General features: G+C 55.6%; 1 protein-coding gene across 5 annotated transcripts in view; it reads left to right on the forward strand.

Annotated features, from left to right (window-relative positions):
• The window catches only part of JADE2 (jade family PHD finger 2), a 51,639-nt gene that overhangs the window by 25,620 nt on the left and 7,299 nt on the right, over positions 1-18,720 (forward strand). For all 5 annotated transcript variants that reach the window (XM_066272485.1, XM_066272487.1, XM_066272486.1 and 2 more), the window contains 6 exons: positions 1,157-1,317; positions 2,363-2,574; positions 3,683-3,850; positions 5,745-5,861; positions 7,032-7,496; positions 16,732-16,849. In XM_066272485.1, the coding sequence (XP_066128582.1) occupies positions 1,157-1,317; positions 2,363-2,574; positions 3,683-3,850; positions 5,745-5,861; positions 7,032-7,496; positions 16,732-16,849 (1,241 nt within the window). The remainder of the gene's footprint in view (positions 1-1,156; positions 1,318-2,362; positions 2,575-3,682; positions 3,851-5,744; positions 5,862-7,031; positions 7,497-16,731; positions 16,850-18,720) is intronic.

Genomic DNA, 18,720 nt, shown 5'->3' on the forward strand with positions numbered 1-18,720 from the left:
GAACCAAAAGGGAAAACTGTGCCATCCCAGAGCAAAAAGCTCTTGTATTACATTTCAGAAGGAGCCAAGTGATATCCAGGGGTCTTAAAGGACACATACATAGAGGGCTGTTGTGTGCCAGGCACTGTTCTAAGAGCTTTACAGGTATTCATCCATTTTATCCTCACACCAACCATAGAAGGTAAAGACTGTTCTCATTAGCCCGGTGTTTGGATGAGGTCACTGGGGCACAGAGAAATTAAGTGGCCGGCCCAGAAGCCACATCAAGTGGCAGAGCTGGGCTTTGAGTCCACGCTCTGCGGCAGGGCCCTTCCAAGCTGCCTCCGAGGCAGAGCCATGGCCAAGGGAGGATTTACCTGGAAGAGTGGTCCTCGGTCTACAGTAGGTGCATCCTAGCATCCAGGGGAATCAGTTTCCATCTTTGGGTGAGGGGAGTGCTGTAGACTGACTCACTGCTCAGGGAGCATTCTTCCTAAGGGAAGGACCGGGTGTGTGGACAATAGTGCTCTGGGGCAGTAGCCCTTTTGTAGGTGGAAATGGCCACCCTGGGCTGCAATCATGTAGCTGGCGAGGAAACCTGGCCTCAGTTCTCAGGCTTTTGGTGGAGGGGCCAGACCTTGTGAGGGCATGGGGATAATTCCCAGCCTCTCCCCAGCCTTGAGGGGTGTGCTGAAGGACCTGGAGCCTGCCTGGCTCTGTTCTACTTATCCAGAGTGACCGGCACTGGAAATGGCCTAGGGCAGCACTTGGAATGCCTCCTCCAGGCCACACCGGGGCAGATCCAGATCGTGGGGCTTTCACTAAGGCCCAGGTGCCCTGATGGGAGGGGCAGTAAGAATTCTCTGAACAGAATGGCTGTTTCTGGAGGGATGTGAGAGAGCTATGGGTCAGCCCTCCCATCCCCTACTTTGCCCCACAGCCCTGTACTTTCCTGTCCTGTTTGCTCATTGTCTCTGAGACTACAGGGTGGGCAGGCAGGAGGAGGAGGTGTAAGAAGGGAATGAAAGGAGGTGGGCCCTACTTGGATCAAAGTCTTGCACCTCATTTGCCCACCAGGTCCTCAGCTGGGCTGCTCAACTCACTGGATGCCCCCAAACCTAGCAAGAGTGGCAGTCTTAGGATCCCTCCCTCATGACACCCACTCTTGATTTCCTAGGATCCTCCCGCCCATGGAAGGCCCCCCAACCCAGGTGTCCCCTAGCAGCTCTGAATTTGGCGAAGGCTCCCAGTCTGATTGGCCAGGAGGCAGCCGCTATGACCTGGACGAGATCGATGCCTACTGGCTGGAGCTCATCAACTCGGAGCTCAAGGAGATGGGTAAGTGACCTGCCAGACTGAGAGCAGAATCGGGGGCAGGCCAGGCAGAGTTTTCTTTTGAACTCCAAGCAACCTCACCCTCAGAAGGGCAGTAGCCACAACTTGGCTTCTGAATGGATCTGGGGTGACAGTCTCTGCAATATTACAGACTGGAGAAGTTAGTTGGTGTTTCTGTGCTTTGGTTTCTGTAGTTGTCGGGTGAGGGTGAGAACAGCATGTCATTGACAGTTCTTGGGAACATTAGTAAGTATTACTGTCACGTGAAGAGTGAGGGAGCACACGAGTGAGTCTAGGATGACAGATGTGGCTGGATCAGTTGGTATGGACCTCCCGTCTGGAGTCCACTAACATGTCTCAGGAAGGGCCAGCCACCTCCAGAGGTCCCCTCACCCCACAGCTCAAGCAGTAGAGCCAGCTGCATCCCAGAAACACTTCACATTATCTATATGTGCACATAATGTGTATGGTTACAGGCAGGCTGTCTAAAGTCAGAACACAGCCCTGGCCGGTTGGCTCAGCGGTAGAGCGTTGGCCTGGCGTGCGGGGGACCCGGGTTCGATTCCCGGCCAGGGCACATAGGAGAAGCACCCATTCGCTTCTCCACCCCCCCTTCCTCTCTGTCTCTCTCTTCCCCTCCCGCAGCCAAGGCTCCATTGGAGCAAAAGATGGCCCGGGCGCTGGGGATGGCTCCTTAGCCTCTGCCCCAGGTGCTAGAGTGGCTCTGGTCGCGGCAGAGCCTCGCCCCTGGTGGGCGTGCCGGGTGGATCCCGGTCGGGCGCATGCGGGAGTCTGTCTGACTGTCTCTCCCCGTTTCCAGCTTCAAAAAAATAAATAAAATGAAAAATAAATAAATAAAGTCAGAACACAACAGGCCCCAGGGCCTTTGAGATCAGATGGTCCAGCCCACTACTCAGCTTTTAGACAGTGGGCCTGAGACCCACAACAGCCGACCTGTTTTCCCAGGTTATGCAGGTGAGTGGAGACCCTCCCATACTTCTGCCCCAGAAAGCCAGGCTCCTCACACCCTGCTGTGTTGTCCTCACAGAGAGGCCGGCACTGGACGAGCTGACGCTGGAGCGTGTGCTGGAGGAGCTGGAGACGCTGTGCCACCAGAACATGGCGCGGGCCATTGAGACGCAGGAGGGGCTGGGCATCGAGTATGACGAGGATGTTGTCTGTGATGTGTGCCGCTCTCCTGAGGGCGAAGATGGCAACGAGATGGTCTTCTGTGACAAATGCAACGTCTGCGTGCACCAGGTGGCCAGCCCCTAGCTGCCTGCATCCTCACTGTGTCCTCACATGCAGCCTGGCAGGCTCCTGCCTGGCTGGTCATCCGGCAGTGGGCATGCAACAGCACTGTGGGCATGGCCCCTAAGAACGAGGACAGGGTGGGCAGAAGGGACTGGCATGAGTGCCCTGTGGTGCCAGGGACATCTAGGGCCCCTTGGCTCATCACCACCCGCCAGACTGAGTGAGCGCCCTTGGATGGTCTTTCTGTCCTCCTCTGGCCAATTCCCCACTGAACATCCTGCCCCCAGCCATCTTCCTCTTCTCTCGCTGCCCCGAGCCTGCTACAAAGAGGCAGCACCATGTAGTGATTGAGAGCAAAGCCTGGAGCCAAGCTGCCTGGTTTCAAATTGCGTCTCTGCCCTTCACCAGCTCTGTGGCTTTGGGCAAGTTTCTTAACCTCTCTGAGTGATTTGCTTTGAACAGCATCATAAGTGTTCCAAGAATTTGTTACCGTTGTTGATATTATAAACTGGGTCTGGCCCACCCCTCTTGATCTTGGGCCCAAGACTCTAGGTCTTAGATATTCCTGGGCCCTGTTTGCAGACAATGTAACTGGAACACAGTGGGCCCACTCTGGTTCTGACTTTGATGCCTCCCCCACCAAACCTCTCCCCACCCCCACCCCCATGCACTGCTGCTGGAGTATCTCTTGGGAAGCTCAGAAGGCTTTCCCTAGCTGGTGGGTGGGTAGGCAGGACCCCCACCCCTATGCATCCACATCCCTTATACCCAGCAGCTCCTTGACCTATAGGCATGACACGGCTCCTTGCCCTCGGACAGCATACGTACCAAGAGTTGTACTCTCCTGAATCAGTTCCTGGACACTGCTGGAGGTCCCTCACTGGTTAGGAGCCTCTGGCTAAAGTGACTGTCCTCCCAGCAGTGGGCAGATCTGAGCCCTTTTCACATAGGACTGAAATGGTGGTATTTCAGGTGCACAACGCAGGTAGAGGAGCCCTGTGTCACCGTCCCTCAGTTCTCCTGCCAGAGCCTGGTAGCAGTGGAGCTCTGCAGCTCCCAGCCCAGGGGGGGTGACCAATGCCTCTGACCTGTGACCACCCTGCTCTCTTCCCAGGCATGCTACGGGATCCTCAAGGTGCCCACAGGCAGCTGGCTATGCCGGACGTGTGCCCTGGGTGTCCAGCCAAAGTGCCTGCTCTGCCCCAAGCGAGGAGGAGCCCTGAAGCCCACCAGAAGTGGGACCAAGTGGGTGCACGTCAGCTGCGCTCTGTGGATTCCTGAGGTGGGCAGGTGTGGGAGTGGGCGACCCTGGGGAACAGCCCTGAGGAACAGCCATGGGGAAGTGGGTCTGCATGGTACTCAGAACTATGGTACTCAGAACTCGGGCGGCAGAGCCCTGGGAAAAGAAGGTGATGGGCCCACATGAAATGGGTCCTCAGGTGTAACCCTGGAGAAAACTGGGGAAGCAGCCACCAGGGGGCTTTGTTATGGACTTGGGGAGAACTCAGGTGGTGGTTTCCCTGGGAAAATGGGATTTCAGGCTAGTGCAGGATCCAGTGTAGGTCTGAGAGCTAGATGCAAGGCAGCTCACTGTGGGGAACGTGGTGTGGACCCATCCCTATCTAGGCAGTGGTTCCGACCAAAGTCAAGCTGCCTTTTTAAAAACAAAAATAAGCCAACTGACCTAAAAGGGAATCAAGTAGTAAGCCTAACTAAAAGTTGAATAGTGTTTGACCCGTGGTGATGCAGTGGATAGATCGTCAGCCTGGGACACTGAGGTCCAGGTTCGAAACCCCAAGGTCACCAGCTTGAGCACGGGCTCATCTGGCTTGAGCACGGAATCCCCAGCTTGAGTGTGAGATCATCAACGTGATCCCATGGTTACTGGCTTAAGGCCAAAGGTTGCTGGCTTGAAGCCTAAGGTCTCTGGCTTGAGCCTAAGGTCACCAGCTTGAGCAAGGGGTCACTGACTCAGCTTGAGCCCCCCAATCAAGGCACATACGAGAAGCAATCAATGAACAACTTAAGTGACACAAATACGAGTTGATGCTTCTCTTTTCATCTCTCTCCCTTCCTCCTGTCACTCTCTCCTCTCTTAAAAATAAGAAAAAGTTGGATGGTGAGCCTGCTGCTGTGGCTGTGGCTGTGGCTAGACAGCGGGGTGGGCCTGGGTCTGAGTGTAGGTGGGGAGGGACCATGTCTATAGACTGGACCCACAGTGACTAGCAGAGGGCCTGGCTCCCAGAAGGCATTCCATTTTATTTAAAATGAGAAATGCTAAAATCCACTGGCATTTCAGCCCTGGCCCTGCTGTGTGCCATGGCCCGGAACATGGCCTCACTCAGTGTTCCCTGTGCCCGGAAGCAAAGTGGGTGGCCCCGTCAACCGGTGGCCCTTGCCTTCCTGGGCCCCCAGTCTGCAGGTCCTTGCTGGGAGTTACATTACAGGTTTCTATGATGATAGTGGTTGTCTCAGCAATAGTCACTTGCTCCCAGATCAGCCTCTGGAAGGTTGGGACTCCTGGGCTGGGGACAGCAGGGACGGAGACCCAACAAGGACGGAGACCCAACAAGGACCCACCGTGGTGACCTTTTGGTTTAGCACCTGTGAACAGGGGCCCTTCTTCCATCCTTAGGCATGGGCAGTGGAAGGGAGCGGGCTGTGTCCAGGAAACTTGGGCATGGCTGTACGCCTGTCCCAGAGGACAAATGGGAGGGGCTAAACAGAGGCACATCCCCATTGGCCAGGAAAATAAATACAAGTTATGGTAAAAACTCTGAAGATGATATTGACAAAGGCTTGAGATGCAGAAGAAAGGAGACCTTACACTCATCTGAGTATTCTCTCTCTCCCTTTCTCTCTCTCTCTCTCTCTCTCTGTCTCTCTCTCTCTCTTTCTCTGAAGCATCTCAGTCTTGAGGGCTACAGTCATAGGCGCACATACTCACACCACTGATGTGTACTGTCTCATATAGTCAGATGTAATACTTGTCACAGGTGAGCCCACACTCACACAGTGCTCAGTGCTTGGGATAGTTAGGAAGGACTTGGGATTCAGGAGCTCTCCCACTGCCCTGTCTGCCCCTGCCTGGTTTCAGAAGACAGCCTCCAATTTTGGGACTCTTGGGGGCAGGCTGAGGACAAGAGGCCTGATGCAGCTCCCTGTGTCCTGCCCAGGTCAGCATTGGCTGCCCCGAGAAGATGGAGCCCATCACCAAGATCTCGCATATCCCAGCCAGCCGCTGGGCTCTGTCCTGCAGCCTGTGCAAGGAGTGCACGGGCACCTGCATCCAGGTACATGGCCACTTCCCTCAGCTGCTGCCCAGGAGCCCACGCAGGGGCCGGGTGCCGCCACCCTTCACCCACACCCACGGTGCTACAGACAGAGCCACTGATAGGCCCAGAAGGCCTGGGACTGGGACCAGATTCAGAGCCCTACCTGGACAGCATTCCTCCCTTCCCATTTCCTCTAGGCATGGGGTACAGCCTTGGGGAGCCAAGGCTCACCACCCCATTGCAGTGCTGAGCGCTTTGCCTTATTAAGCTCAAGACCAAGTGTCTTTGTGCTTAGTAAATCCATGGACCTGACTTCTGATGTCAAATATGACATGTGGCAGGGGTAGGAATCAAACCTGGGCCCTTGCCTCACAGTGCAGGGCTGCTAGTCCATCAGCAGCAGTGGGCCCCAGGTCCCAGAGTGATCATTATTACACGGATGGCTGGGCTTACTCCCGGAGGGCCTGATTCACGGGGTCCTGGAGTGGGGCTGAGAATTTATATCTCTAGCAAGTTCCCAGGTGATACTGCTGCTACTGGCCTACAGGCTGGGAGGCAGGGGGTATCCTTTCTCTCCCTGGTCTCTCTAGAAGTTGTCATGGCAAACACTAGCTGTGCCTCCACCCATTTGAAAGGCTCTCGGAGTGGCTATGAGTATAGCAGAGGTGGTCCCTAATGATTGGGTAATTGCTGAGACAGTGATCAGCTGCCCACAGCCATCACCCGAGGCTCGCAGGGTGGGGCAGACCCTGAGTTGGCCCTAGCTGCCAGGGCAGACAGAGAAGAAGAAGAGCCAGCCAGCCCCTCCCAGAGGACAAGGAAGGGGTGCAGCTTCCCATCTTAGATACTTTAGCAGAGGGGGCAGCGGCCCATCACCAGCCTCTTTCGATGCCTCTCATTCCAAAGTCATCCTGCCCACACAGGCATACAGCTGGCCCCCAGAGGGGTTGTCCAGTCATCTGCTTGTTGTCTTCCCCAGGGTTTAAGGGCTAATCCCTGTTTCCTTTCCAGCACCCCCTTCCCATCTGCTATAACTCCCTCAGACCCTGCAGGATGGTAGGAGCCCATGCTGTTTTATTAGGGTCTCACCAGCATTCTTTATTCTCAAGGCCCTGGGGGATGCCCACACTCTTCTTGCCTCCCATCAGGCTTCCTTCATGCCTGACACTGCCTTCCATGTCCCTCCAGTGTTCCATGCCTTCCTGCGTCACGGCGTTCCACGTCACATGCGCCTTTGACCATGGCCTAGAAATGCGGACTATATTAGTAGACAACGATGAGGTCAAGTTCAAGTCATTCTGCCAGGAGCACAGTGATGGGGGTCCCAGGGTTGAGCCCACATCCGAGCCGGTGGAGCCTGGCTCAGCTGGAGAGGACCTGGAAAAGGTGACCCTGCGTAAGCAGCGGCTGCAGCAGCTAGAAGAAGACTTCTATGAGCTGGTGGAGCCGGCCGAGGTGGCCGAGCGCCTGGACCTGACTGAGGCACTGGTTGACTTCATCTACCAATACTGGAAGCTGAAGAGAAAAGCCAATGCCAACCAGCCACTGCTGACCTCCAAGACCGACGAGGTGGACAACCTGGCCCAGCAGGAGCAGGATGTCCTCTACCGCCGCCTGAAGCTCTTCACACACCTGCGGCAGGACTTGGAGAGAGTGAGTACTCCTGCCTACCACCTGCCCGCCAGGCTGTCCGGGGAGGCCTTTGCACCCCACTGTCACTGCCCTGGAGCAGCTGTGACTCATCAGGACTCTGAGCTCTGGCCCAGGGGCTGAGGGCCTCCAGGTCCCAGGCAGGGTAGAGGTCACTAATACTTTGCAGAACAGGGAAGGATCTAGCTATTGGGTCTGAGTCTCTCTTGTCCCAGCCCTTTCAAAGGCCTGGTAAAGGGCGGGGGCCCTGCCAGGGTCATAAGGCTGGAAGATCCCAGGGCTGGGGCAAGGACCCAGGCTTCCAGCTCCTCGTGGCTTCCGGCCCCACTTGTGGCCTCTGTGTGCCCTGCCTGGCCCCAGCGCACGAGCTTCTGCTTTGAGTCAGAGGTGGGGGAGGACCTGGGAATGACCAGTGAGTTGAATCAGCCCAACAAGTATGTGCTGGACCAGGGCAGGGAAGACAGGCGTGGCTGCAGCTCCTGGTGGTGCCAAGAGAGGAGACGTGAGCAGTGGGGGATGGAGACTAGAGACCCGCAGAGGCCTGTGTGGAGTAGAAGGGTGGCGGTGGGTGGGGAGACCAAAGTGGTCTAGAAGCTCCAGAAGCTTTTTTTTTTTTTCATTTTTCTGAAGCTGGAAACAGGGAGAGACAGTCAGACAGACTCCCGCATGCGCCCGACCAGGATCCACCCGGCACGCCCACCAGGGGGCGATGCTCTGCCCACCAGGGGGCGATGCTCTGCCCATCCATGGCCACTCTAGCGCCTGAGGCAGAGGCCACAGAGCCATCCCCAGCGCCCGGGCCATCTTTGCTCCAATGGAGCCTTGGCTGCGGGAGGGGAGGAGAGAGACAGAGAGGAAAGCGCGGCGGAGGGGTGGAGAAGCAAATGGGCGCTTCTCCTGTGTGCCCTGGCCGGAATCGAACCTGGGTCCTCCGCACGCTAGGCCGACGCTCTACCGCTGAGCCAACCGGCCAGGGCTACTCCAGAAGCATTTTAAGCAAGGATTTGTCCTGCTGTGACTGCCACTTCCAAACACTCACCCCAAGGAGGAATCCCAGGGCCTTGAGGTTGTGGGCAGGTTGGCCAAGAACCTCCAAGTGTAAGCTGACAGGTGATTTTGGTTTGGTCCAGGGTGGTAGCTTTGGGGGCTGAGTGAGAGGAAGAAGGGGTGCAGACACCTTGGTTTAGAGCAAGGATCCCCAAACTTTTTACACAGGGGGCCAGTTCACTGTCCCTCAGACCACTGGAGGGCCGGACTATAAAAAAACTGTGAACAAATCCCTATGCACACTGCACATATCTTATTTTAAAGTAAAAAAACAAAACGGGAACAAATACAATATTTAAAATAAAGAACAAGTAAATTTAAATCAACAAACTGACCAGTATTTCAATGGGAACTATGCTCCTCTCACTGACCACCAATGAAAGAGGTGCCCCTTCCGGAAGTGCAGTGGGGGCCAGATAAATGGCCTCAGGGGGCCGCAGTTTCGGGACCCCTGGCTTAGAGGTTGGGGAGCAGCAAGAGTTGCTTTTCTAGAGCATGGAGGCCCCCTAGGCCTCTAATCACTCCTCCAGCCCCAGAAAGAAGGTTAGGCGGCCTGCCTGCTGTGAGGTGTGCCCTTGAACTTGGTGTTTCTGGCACCCTCCCCTGCCACCTCCAGCGGATAAAGTGCCCCCCTGATGTTGAGGGCCACCCAAGAAGGAAACAGATGCTCTGGTCCTAGGTTCAGTCCTCCAAACCCCAGGTGCCGGTCTGGCCTCTCTTCTGGGGGACACTCAGTTCAGGGGCTCCAAAACATGTGGGATTATGTCACAGTGTTTTTCATGGGTACGGACATATTTGCCCGCATTCTCCCCAGGCTGTGCTAGGAAGCAGCCCTGGGTAGAAGTCCCTGGGGGGATTAGTGTGACCTGAAGAAGTGGCTTTTCATTCTGTGTGGCTGGTCAGCAAGCCTGTCACATGTTTAGAGGACCTTGGGCGGATGTTGTGATGTGGGGCAGAAGGGGGGCCTGCAGCGGGGGCTCTGAAACTGGACTCGATTCCCCTACCATCCTGCACCCCACTCACCTGCCCTTCCACCTGGGCAAGGGGACATGAACCCATTGGCCTTGGAGGGAGCTTACTGCCTGACAGCCAGTCTGCCACCAGGTCAGAAGGGAGAGGTATACAGGGGTGGCACCAAATGTCCCCAGTTCCAGCCAGGGCAGAGGGCAAGGCCATGCAGCCACCACTTCCTGGGCAGCCTGGCCTCCTGTCTCTTGCGTCAGGGCCATCTGGTACAAACCCTTCAGAGCTGCTACTGGAGTTGCCCTCAGCTCCCACCCCGGGTCCCCAGTGCAAACACCCTGCTTCCATTCCTGCTGTCCCCTAGAAAAGAGGTGAGAGGTGGACCGCCCAGCCACTAGGAGCAAATGAGGAACCTGGGGCTCAGATTGGTGAAGTGACAGGAAGCCTTAGAGGATCAGCTGTGTCCTAATAGTTGGATTTAGACCTGAATGGGGTGAGGGGTTTGTCAGAGAGAGGGTTGTTGACCTAGTCTCTATTCTGTGCACATCCTGGGCAAAAATCCTCTTATCAGCCCCTGCGCCTCTCCACCCCCCCTTGTTAGCAGGTAGAGGTGTGCCCAGGGTGAAGGTTGCCAAGGGCTGGGATGCCAGCAAGCCTGTTGAGGCCAGCTCTGGGGCAGCAGAGCTGCCACACAGACCGCTCTGGTCAGGGGATAGAGTCCTTCAGAGTCAGGTGTGTGTTAGTCCACTCTTCCTCTAGGAAGAGGAAGCAGGACTGGCTTTAAGTCTGTGCAGCTTCTTAAGGTTCAGGAGGCCCCATCAAATGCCGCTTCTCCAGCAGCTGCTGCGCTGGGCTGCACTGTGAGGCTGTGCACAGCCATGTGCCAGGTTGACCACTCCAGGTCTGGCCTCAGGGCCTTTCACGACCATGTGTTGGTGACCTGAGTAAGTGAACAGAGCCGAGAACTATGCCACAGGGAGGCTTTCTGCAAAGCCCCCTGATTGTTGGTGGCCTGGCCAGCAGGCCCAGTCTGACCATGGCCCAGTGCCAACGGCTGAGAGTTTCCAGCCTGTGACTGGCACCAGGCCAGCGTGGGCTGAACTCGTCAGGGATGCAGGGGAGGGGCTGAGGTCAAGACCGTGGGTAGCCTGGGTTTGCAGCCAGTCCATCGCTGCTCAGCTCTATGCCTTTCAAGTTTTGGTTTCTACTTCTCTGAGTTTTGGTTTCCTTGTCTGTAGAATGGGAATAAGGATTGAACTAACCTCGGGCTCACGGTGAGGATGGGGGACAGAGCCTAGCAGTGCCCTCTGTTGTTAGAGGTAGCTATCACTGCTGCTCTGTCTTGTAAGAGGGTGGCCGGGTGGAGGGCGGGCTCCATGGAAAATCAAAAGGCAGACCCAGTGCCTGGAACCGCAAGGCATCCTCCCGATGAGTCTCCCCCAAGGCCAGGCGGGAGCTTTGCTGAGAGAAGCAGGAGCCAGGGCCATGCTGCCGCCACCAGAAAATCCCATTTTATGGTCAGCCTGGAAAATGTGCTTTTCTAACATTTTAGCCATAGGCCCTGGCCCTGGTAGGCAGCTCGGGAAGGTGTGGCCACTGCAGTCTCCCAGAGTTATTCACAGCTGACAAAAAATTTGCAACACTGATGATCAGTCCAACCAGAGCACGCTGGTGTCCCCTAGCAACCGCGAAGGCGGTTCAGGCTGCGCAGGGCTTCGCTGCCCGTGGCTCTGGATCTGGTTACCAGGAGTTTATTCGGGAGCCTGACCTGGCCTGTGCGGGGCTGGGAGGGCGGGTGTGGCTCTCAGACACTCCCCAGTGAGAATAGCAGGTAGAAACTCCCCCAGGCCTCGCTTCCCATAGTTCTCCCAAGAGAAGAAGGTCTTGTGCCTGCTTCCTTGTCACTCGGTCACTGCTCCATTCATTCTGTTCTCAGTGCCTGACTTGTGGGCTGCGTGGCCTCCCACCAAAGCAGCCTAGGCTTCCAGAACTCTGGCTCCTCAGCCCCTGCATCTCCCATCTCAGACTTTCCCAACCCATTAGTGCCCCGCCCCACTCAAACGCCATCACCATCTCCAAATTCCTACATTCTCCTCCGTGACCACAGCCTTGCATTCTCCCTGCTCACTTGCCTCCCAGACCCCCTGCCCTTCACTGTCCCTTACTTTCTTTATTGGCTTTAGCTCACTGCCTGTGCCCTTGCCTTTGTATGGAGGCCACACCCCTGGCAGACTCTCACCCACTAGGAGCCACTCTGCCCAGCAGTAGTGACCCTATAGCATTGAGGCAGTGGGTCCCCTAAGGTCACTGCCCCTAGACTTGGCAGGACCCAAGCCAGCCACATTATGGGCTCCCTAACCCACCACCTAGCTCCACCCCTACCCCACTTTGCTCAAGGCCCCCCACGTTTGAGCAGACCACCTCACCTCCTGTTCTGCAGATCAGACAGCTCAGACTTCATCCAGGATATCCCTCTGCCACTGGCTTTCCTTCCCACCCAGCCGCCTCCAGCCCCGGCCTGCGGCTCAGGAGCCCTCCTCCTCCTCTCTCCGCCAGCATTTCATCCATTCCATCTTCTCTCTCTTCAAATGCAAATCCTCCCTCCCCATCTCCCTCTGGTCGTGGGTTTCTCCATTCCCATCCCCTGCACTCCTCTTTCATCACTCCTTACTGCTCTTCTTTCCTTGCCTCCCACTCTGGCCAAGCTCCTGCCACCAACACATTCCAGAACCTTCGACCAGGGCCCACAGCCTCCATCTCCCTGGATCCAGTGGCCACTTCTCCATCCTTGTCCTCTAGCCCTCTCAGCAGTGGTTGCCACCGTCAGTCACACCCTTGTTCCTGAGTAACTTTTCCAGTTGATGCTCTGACCAGAGCCCCAGGACCCCAGGCCTTGCCCTCCCTGAGCTCGCCCTGGTCTGGTGAGCATCAGCACACTTGCCTGACCTTGAGTGCTACGTCAGCTCCGCAGCCTGCTGCCCGGCAGGACGCTCCAGCCCACACCCCCTTCTGAGCTCCAGCACCTCATGCCCAGCACGCCCACGGCTCCTAGCCTGCTCATCCCACAACCTCCCTGTCTCCATAAATGTCCCCAACCCTGGTCCCTTCTAGCTTAAGCTAATTTGGCTGGGTGTCCTCTCTGCCCTCCCTCTCCTCAGCCCACATCCAGGTTCTCTCCAAAACTTGCTAATACCAAAACAACTTCATCAGAATGTAAAACCTGCTTTTATTACCAGTCCCTGCCCTAGTTTTGGAGGCCTTTTATATTCGATTCTTCTTTCTTTAAGCAGACGTTTTATCTTTACAGTGAGCAAAAACAATAATGACGGTGTAAGGACCCCTGATGGCTTGGATGAGCTTGTTAGGTGCGTGATACCTCCTCCCCCAAAGCCATCAGTGGAGGGGAATTCTACAGCATTCAGTCACAGGTGGTTCTGTTTGCAAGAGTCTGGGAGAGATTACAGAACTAGTCGGTGATGGAGGGTGAAATGGGAATAAGGATCAGGGTACCGACCAAAGAATGTTGGCATTGTTGCGGTTCTCATAGAAGGAAGCGCCCTGTCTTCTATAGCAGGAATCCCAGACATTACTGATAGTGTAGTGTGCCCTTTTCAGGAAAAGAGAAATTGAACATTTATCTGTAATATATTGTGTCTTTAATATCCATTCCTATCTATCACTGTTTATTATACAACAAACATACTCAATATCTAATAGCGTAAAAAAATATACCAGTAGAAGGTCTAATATTCTCATCCTGTCCTGGGATGAACTGTTTAGCTCAGTAGCCTAGGGCTACTGTCTGATTCCACAGTAATGCATGAGGACCCCACGGCTAGGGAGTTTGGTCAGGGTCCCCAGGCCTGGGAATGTAGTATTAGTCAGCCACCCTAGGGGTCTTGATGCCAGTAACTCATGCAGGTGTGCCCTAAGGCTCCTTCCTCTAGAGTTTCCATGGAAGACTAAAAACAAAAAACTACGTGTAGATTTTAATAGGAAGTAATTAAGTATAATTTGTAGTGTTTTGGGGGAGAAATCTGCAAGTCTGAGCCTCACTTCATCTGGTTTCTCACCTTCGGAGGTTAGGTTTAAGGGCGAGAAAATTCCAGAATGACTTGTTTTAGAAAATTGTTAAAAGCTGGACCTTGAATGATCTGTTTTTAAGTTAGATACATTGACTGGCTTATTTTGAGGCCTCCAAGTAGCCATCCACTTCTCTTCATCTCCATTGACCCCACGCCCACTGGGCCACGTAATGGCCAGGACGGAAGCAGAACAGGATACAGGGAGAGTGTTGGGCTATTTAAACGTGGTAGACAGGGCAGGCCTTCTGGAGGGGACGTTTGATCCAGGACCTTAGGGACGAGGTCCAGCATGGGGAAGAGAAGAGTGCGGAGCACCCTGGCCAGGGGCGAAGTGTATACCAAGGCTTCAGGGCAGAATGGCGTGGGACACAGAAGGAAGGTGCCTGGAGGGTAGTGCCGCCCCGGAGGCCTTTCGGGACATGGGCCATGTGCATTGGGCTGCTGCTCAGCATCTGTCACTGTGATAGCAAGGAAGCTAGATTTGATTCCTGGGGCTACTGTGACAAAGTCCTACAAGCCCAGTGGCTTTAAACAACAGAAACTCTGTTGTCTCACAGTTCTGGATCCTGAAAGTCGCCAAGGTTGATTCCTTCCGGAGGCCCTGAGGAAGAATCCGTCCCAGGCCTCTCCTGACGTCTGGTGGCTGCCAGCATCCCTGGACATCCCTCTACTTGTAGACCCACAACTCCAATCTCTCTGCCCCTGTTATCACAAGGAATGCTCCGTGTGTGTGTCGTCACATGGCCTTTCATAAGGACACGAGTCAGTGGATTTAGGGCTCACTTTTATGCAGTATAATTTTATCTTAACTAGTTATATCTGAGATGCCAGGCAGACATACACTTGGGCACAGGCCACTAGTCAGCCCCACACAGAAACCATTGGAGGATTTGCGTTTACTTTTCAAGAAGGTTGTTCTGGGCCCTGGCCGTTTGGCTCAGTGGTAGAGCGTCGGCCTGGCGTGCAGAAGTCCCGGGTTCGATTCCCGGCCAGGGCACACAGGAGAAGCGCCCATCTGCTTCTCCACCCCTCCCCCTCTCCTTCCTCTCTGTCTCTCTCTTCCCCTCCCGCAGCTGAGGCTCCACTGGAGCAAAGATGGCCCGGGCGCTGGGGATGGCTCCTCGGCCTCTGCCCCAGGTGCTAGAGTGGCTCTGGTTGCAGCAGAGCCACGCCCCGGAGGGGCAGAGCATCGCCCCCTGGTGGGCGTGCCGGGTGGATCCCAGTCGGGCGCATGCGGGAGTCTAACTGTCTCTCCCCGTTTCCAGCTTCAGAAAAATACAAAAAAAAAAAAGAAGGTTGTTCTGAGATAGCCGAGGGGTCCAAGTGGCTGAAGATGGGGTTGGCTAAGAGCTGAGGGAGCTGGTGGCAAGGAGTCGTGTTCCTCAGGAAGGACTAATGGGCATGCTAATGGATCTGCTGTGGGGACAGATGAGGAGCTGGGTCATTGAAGATGACTGAGTGGCGGGGATCTCTGCACTTCCTCCCGTCAGACTCTTCACACCTCAGCTGGCCTTGAAGCCCAACACTGTAGCCACAAGGCCTCTCTCTGCCTGTTCCCTGCCTGGCCTTACTCTGGCTTCCTTACCCCAATCTGTCCCCCGACCTGTGATCAGCTCCTTTTCAGCCTAGCTCTCGTTTCCTCCAGGAAACCTTCCTCATCGCCCCCAGGTCTGGGTCAGGGCTGCCTGGTCCTATCAGAACTAGGTCAGTGTCTATCTGCCCAACTGAGTGGCAAATCCTGAGAAGAGAGGGAGGGACCTGGATGGCATTGCTTATTGCTAGCCTGGAACCCAACACAACAGGAGTTCCCAGAGCCATAGCCTGTGCTCAAGGTGGCAGGAGGTACTGAAAAAGTCAGACAAGTGTCATTGAGAGCGAGGCCTCTCAGGCTGGGCACAGCTGCCCCCTCGGGAGGTTCCGGCCACTAGGATGGCTGGTCTAGCCTGGGTGTACACACCAGTGTGAGTGCCCTGAGTGTTTTGCAGGTCAGGCTGGGGCAGGTGTTCTGGGATCTCCTTCACAGCTAGGTGCAGGAAGGAGCTGAGGATGCCCGTGCCTGCAGAGTGGCCGGGTCACAGCCACCCCGGGAGAAAGGGTGCTTATGACAGCAGGCTGGGGCTCTAAAACCTAGAGATCACTGCCAGGCACTTACGGACGTGAAACCTGAACTTACACTTGAAAATGGAACCCAAGTGGAGACAGTCCTAGTTTCAGCTGGAAAGACTCTGGTGGGACCAGGACTTCAGTTCAGCAGCTCCTGGCCAGCTGTCCCGGCCACTAGAGATTCTGGCCCAAACTGAAGATGACACCAGAACAAGGAAATGTTTCAAGGGAAGGGGCCTGGCCTTAGCCCAGAGAGCAGCTGGTGAACATGGGCACACTGGGGAAAGGTGCCACGTGGACAGGGAGTGACATGGCCCGTCCTTCAGGTGCTTCCAGAGTAGTGCAGGAAGTGGCTCCTCCAGGCCCTAAGAGGCTCTTCCTGGCTGGCCTCGGAGTCAGAGAGGCCCCTGCCCTTCCCCGTGAGGAGCTCCGTCTCTAGCTGAGCAAACGTGGCCATGTGGACGTGAGGGCCTTGCCTTCACAGGTGTGGGCCTGGCTTGGGTCCTGGACCAGCAGGTAGACCCAGGTGAGTTGGGGACTGCCCACTTGAAGCTGTTGGCTGGAGTTCTCTCTGCTCCATGCACCATGGCCCTCCGTATCTCAGGATAGGAGGTAGTTTTTGCCATGGCTGAAGATTTCTTTGTAGGGAAAGAGAGAGGAGAGGCCTTGGTCAGGAAGGGATGGGCTTGGTGACCTCACAAGGCACCAATGAGACTTGGAGCACTGTGTGTATAGGGGAGAGCAGCACTGTTAGAAGGGCCTTGGGCAGCATCATGGCTGGCTTCGCCAGGAAGGCAGAGTCACCAGCCTGAGCTACCCAGGCATTTTCCCTCTTACTCTGGCTCAGCTGGGGGCTACAGCGCCAAGTCTGTGCTTGGCCCCATGTTTTGGATCAGACAATTGTGGCTTAGGGCTATGGACACACTCAGCGTCTAGGAATTGATTCCTAGATGCCTTGGGCAGGTTAGGCCCCCCACAGCCAGATGGTCAGGGGTAGTTGCCCTCAAGTAAGGTAGGAAATCTCTCTTGTGTTTCCCCAGGTTAGAAACCTGTGCTACATGGTGACAAGGCGTGAGAGAACGAAACATGCCATCTGCAGACTCCAGGAGCAGATATTCCACCTGCAGATGAAGCTTATTGAACAGGATCTGTGTCGAGGTAGGCGCCTCCCCTGCCTGATGCTGACCACCTCAGTATGCACGCTCTCAAGGGGCTGGGTCCCAAGGAAGGCGTGTCTGTGGGGCCTGTTTTGGGAGCACGTGCATAGGGCTGGGGGCCACTGGCCCCCACCCCCACCTTCCATCATTCAGTAACTGGGCCAAGACGGGGACCACCCCAAGGTCCCAGGTATGTATTGTTAGGCAAGGAACGAAAGATTTTGGACTGTGGGCAGCTGGTCTGACCTCAGAGAGCTTTCTAGTTCACTGGGAACACCCAGGTAGTGCCAGGGCTGCAGTGGTCAGGAGTAAATTGCGTGTGAACAGGTGCAGACCAGTGAACTGGGACAGGACCTGTGTGCCTGCATATTGATTCTGGAGAAGGCAGCTACCCAGTGATGCAGGGGGTCCTGTGCGCTCTCCCTTGCTGACCTTGTGTAGGGTGCAGCCCCAGGGTCGGCAGTTTTCCCCCGTTTTCTTATTCTCCTGCACCACATGTATTTAACTGATCTGGACATCAAAGGCCAAAGAAGCACCAACATTGCATTTATATGCGAGTTGTGTGGATGTTGCCAGACACAGCCTTTCCTGGAGTGCTCACATGGTAACAAGGGCAGTGCTTGACCTAGCAAATGGTGTGCTCATGTTGAGTTACATGCAGCAGAAATGGTGGGGTGGCGAGATTTTGAGCCAGGGGCTGCCACTGCCAGCTCAGCCTCTGGGTCAGGCTGGGCCTGGAGTGGACAGGGCGGAGAGCTGCCAGGCTGCCATCGGAGCAGGCAGCTGAGGACCTGGCACTGCCCACCCCTGCCTGAGAGCCATGCCACCTCATCTGCAATTTGGGATCACCATTCACTCTTACCCAAAACCCAGGAATGTGGCCCTGGCTGCCTGGCGCAGTGGTAGAGCTTCAGCCCTACGTGTGGAAATCCCAGGTTCAATTCCTGGCCAGGGCACACAGGAGAAGCGCCCATCTGCTTCTCCACCCTTCCCCCTCTCCTTCCTCTCTATCTCTTTTCTCCTCCCACAGCCAAAGCTCCATTAGAGCAAAGTTGGCCCCAGGTGCTGAGGATGGCTCCATGGCCTCTGCCTCAAGCTTTAGAATGGCTCTGGTTTCAACAGAGTAACGCCCCAGATGGGCAGAGCATCGCCCCCTAGTGGGCATGCCGGGTGGATCCTGGTCGTGCACATGCGGGAGTCTGTCTCTCTGCTTCCCCACTTCTCACTTCAGGAGAAAAACAACCCAGGAATGCCAAGTACAGATAGTGGGTTTGGGAGTTGCAGCCATGCAGAACTCAGAGCTCACCCTGTGCCCCAAGAGTGGGGCAGCTTCCTGGCTTCCAGGGTGTTTCCAGGCTCCCTCTCTGTTGATTGACTCAGAGAGCACTGACTAAGCATGCACAGAAGGCCAGGCTCTGTGCTGGGCCCTGCCGGGCATGCTGCTGCAGACTGAATGAACAAGGTTCCTGCCCTTGTGGTGCTCACTATCTAGAAAGATAAAGGAAGTGGAGCCCAAGGGACCGCAGTGGTGGCAGTGCAGGGACAGGCACAAGGATGGCTTCACAGTGGCAGTGATTCCGGAGCAGCATCTCCTGCTTTCTGGGACATCACTGTGACCACACACCCAACTGTAGATAGACTCACATTCAAGGCAGCAGAGTGGCCAGGCATGCTATGCCTTGGAGCACAGGATTCCAGAGACATGTTTAAGAGCCTGGTGGATCCACATCCCGCATTGAGTTTGGGCACATTTGCAACTCCTAGACCTGAGCGGCTGCAACAGGCAGCTCTTTATTCAAGGCAGGACATTTGAAGAAAAGACTGGTTTGCCTCTGCCCAAAGCTGACACTCTTAGTGTTGTGCGCTTGACCC

The sequence above is a fragment of the Saccopteryx bilineata genome, chromosome 4 (assembly GCF_036850765.1).
Source record: "Saccopteryx bilineata isolate mSacBil1 chromosome 4, mSacBil1_pri_phased_curated, whole genome shotgun sequence".
NCBI classification, from domain to species: Eukaryota; Metazoa; Chordata; class Mammalia; order Chiroptera; family Emballonuridae; genus Saccopteryx; species Saccopteryx bilineata.